At 33.1% G+C, this 3479-nt stretch overlaps 1 protein-coding gene across 1 annotated transcript; it reads left to right on the top strand.

The window, feature by feature from the left end:
• The first annotated feature begins 753 nt into the window (after positions 1-753).
• On the top strand, positions 754-3091 carry Tsp_06164 (Hsp90 co-chaperone Cdc37). The gene is made up of 3 exons (XM_003380448.1): positions 754-793; positions 1470-1539; positions 1996-3091. The coding sequence occupies exons 1-3, from the start codon at positions 754-756 to the stop codon at positions 3089-3091; spliced, it is 1206 nt and encodes a 401-aa protein (XP_003380496.1).
• Positions 3092-3479: the final 388 nt, after the last annotated feature.

Genomic DNA, 3479 nt, shown 5'->3' with positions numbered 1-3479 from the left:
AAATTATGCTCAATATAGATTCTCAATTGTATTGTTAAATGATTAAAACTTAAAAATGAAAAAATTGCAACTTACTGCTAAATGCCTCATCTTCTCATCGTTAATGTTCATGCTCTTTCGGTGTTGATTAAAAAATTATTTTTCAGAAATTATTCCAAAAAATAATAATGAATAAAAAACAAATTTAGTATTTGGCATTTGATATTGGTCTTCAGGGAATTTTCGAATCGAAACGCACCGCTCTCATACACGGACGGCCTCAAAATAAAATTATTTCTAGTATGTCAATAAAGCGAACGTCCTCGCATGCAAATTTTTATTTTATTTATTTTTACTGATAAATATGGCTACTGTAATTTTTCATTGCACTTTATTTACTTAACTAATGCACTCTGTTTTTGAGAAAATTTAATTGAAGCTTTGCCAAACATACAAACATTTCCCATTTCGGAAACTTTCATTTCATGTTTATTTCTAATTATAATATAAATACTGGAAACAATATTGGAAATGAAATGCATAATCATTTTATATTAAATGCTGACTTGTTGTAAGAAAAAAATGATTAGAAGAAGCAATTCGCAGAGAGTGACAAATTGAACCAATGACAGTTATTTGAAAATACAAAAATGACGTTGTATTTAAAATGAAGTTAAAATACAAACTATCTGACAGAAAATGCCATAACAAAAAGAATTGACTTAGTCAAAACGCGCCTCCGCATGCTTTAGCTTCGGATTTCAAAATTTAGAAATGACGTACATAAATGGAACTCAGTGCAAAAAAATAAAAAGTATATAGCTGTACATTCCGACAAACAGAATTAACCAGGGAAACTGTCTCTGATGATGTATAATTAAGAATTAATTATAAAGTGATAATAAAGTTTTACAGTATGTAAAACAATAGTTTTTCTTAGAAGCATAATAAAATACACTTGGAGCTTAGTGATATTAAACCTGTTAATTTCACAGGAAAATTCAATGCCATGTGCAATTTTTATTCATTTACTTTCTTAAATTTCTTTCGAATAATGTTTTTTATTATCAATTGCTATTTTTATTAATCTATATTTTCTGAATGCAAATGTAAGTTGATGAAAAATAAGATATTTCGTTTCATTTTCAGCTTTTTTAATACTCTAGATACAGTATGCTAAATGCAAATTAATTCCTTTTTTATTTTTACCATACTGTAATTTCCTTCTTGCGACTCCTTTTCATCGCGTGATAAACGTCATTTTTGTACTGTGCAGTGTATAAATGTGCATTATGTTTTATTAAGAGCGTAAATTTTATTGATTTTTGATGTTACTTTTCATTACATATATCAAAATGCATCTGTGTCATAACTGTTCTTTGACTTGTGTGAATTTTGATTATTATTTACTTAGAAAATGCAGTTTCTCCAGTGCATTAGCAATTCGTTAAGAAAATATCTTAGTTATTAATTTTTTTATCATTTCTTAGTGAATTATTGGCATCACTCTGGTAATAACTTTGCTCATAATGATGTAGTGCAACGATTTCGCTCATTAACGTTTTTACTTGTTTGGTATTTTTTACAGTTTGTTTTTTGTATTTTTGTGAAAATGCAGGGAATGGCTTGTTCAGATTAATTTTTGAAAGAATAGTTCAGTGGTGAATGGTCGGTTACTTTCAATTATTCTAACAGTTTTGCGTTTTCATTTTGTTTGCAGATTTTTAGGTGAAATACTTACGCATGTTTTCTTTGCTTTTTGAATTTATGGTTCTTTTTAGTGAAATTGTAACTTTAACTCTGTAGTCTGCGCTTTCTTTATGTTCGTGATTAGAGGTGCGCATTGCTTTGCAGTATATTGCGCCGAGGTTGTATTGTTTGATTATTTTGTCTGAAGTAATGTTTTGCAGTTTGTTCGTTAGCTTGCAGATGTAAATGTTTTGTATAACTGGCTTCTATGTAATTGCAGCATTTTTGACTAGATTTGGTTGGAAGGAAGTGTTTTTAAGTGTACAGTATGCCGATCGATTATTCTCGTTGGAAAGATATTGAAGTGTCAGACGATGAAGATGATACACATCCGAATGTTGACACGCCCTCATTATTTCGGTGGCGCCACGAAGCGCGGTTAGAGCGAATGAAAAAAGCAGCAAAAGCGAAAGAAGAAGTGTCCGATAATTTGTCGACTTTTGAGAAAAAGTTGGCTGAAATTAGACAGAAGCTGGAAAACACCAATTTGGATGGAAAGCAGAGGCAGGAATTGGAAACTGAGCTGACAGAAATTGAAATGCAAGAACAGCAATGGCGCGCAAAAGAAGCCGAATTGGCAAGACAAGAGCGACTAACACCATGGAATGTGGATACGATCAGTCACGACGGTTTCAGTCGTACAAGAATCAACAAAATTCAGCCACAGTCATCATCTGATGATAATCTTACAGAAGATGAGAAGAATCGTCGCGCGCAAGAATTTATGATCGAGAATAGCAAGCTGATTGACCAATATGGCCTGCTGAGTCGAAATGACGATACAAAGCAATTTTTACTGCAGCATCCACACCTGTGCTGTGATGATACGTGCAATTATTTGATTCTTCGATGTCTGGAATTGGAGATGCAAGGTCATCATGATTTGATGGAGCACATGGCACATCAGTCAGTGATAATGAATTATTTGATCGAGCTGGCTAAGCAGTTGAAAGTCAATCCACAAGCACCGCAACTGATTTCTTCGTTTTTTTCCAAAATTAAAATGGCTGAGCAAAGTGAATACATTGAAATGTTCCAAGATGAGTTGAGAAGTTTCAAGCAGCGCATTGTTGACCGTGCGAAAGTAAAACTGGAGGAAGCTCGAAAGGAAAGCCTGGGTCCTGGTGGGCTGGATCCAACTGAGGTATTTGAAACGTTGCCTCCTGAAATGAAAGAGTGCTTCGCCAATCGAGACATTGAAAGTTTGAAAAAAGTGGCAATGTCCATGCCAGGCAAAGAGTTTGAATATCATTTGCAACGCTGCATTGACAGCGGATTGTGGGTTCCTGGTGATGACAACGGCAACGATGACGGAGAAGTACCAGGTCCATCTACAAGCAAACAACCACCCACACCACAGTAAATACTTTTTCGCATTAAGGTGCCTTGTTGGTTTGGCAAATTTGTAATTTCAAACAAAAACACATATATAGTCAGTAAATTAACGAAAATGCACTTTACTGGCTGTTCTGTGCACAACATTGTGAATTGCATAGTTCTTGAAGTGTGGTTTCTATTTTTTCATTTTTTTAACATTTGTGCAGTTATGCTTTTCTTTCATCTTTGTTCCTGCATGTTGAAATTTAAGAAAAAAAAAATATATATATATGTATGTATGTATAACTTCTGGCAAGATTACTGAATGCACATATACATATAAGAACGAAGTGTATAAATAAATCATTTTTGGATGATTTTTTTATTTTGCTTCTGTAAAAAAAATTTTCAATTAAAAAGCATATACAAACTGT

This window comes from Trichinella spiralis, assembly GCF_000181795.1.
Source record: "Trichinella spiralis strain ISS 195 chromosome Unknown Scfld2, whole genome shotgun sequence".
NCBI lineage: Eukaryota > Metazoa > Nematoda > Enoplea > Trichinellida > Trichinellidae > Trichinella > Trichinella spiralis.
This window is presented reverse-complemented; position numbering and strand designations above follow the sequence as displayed.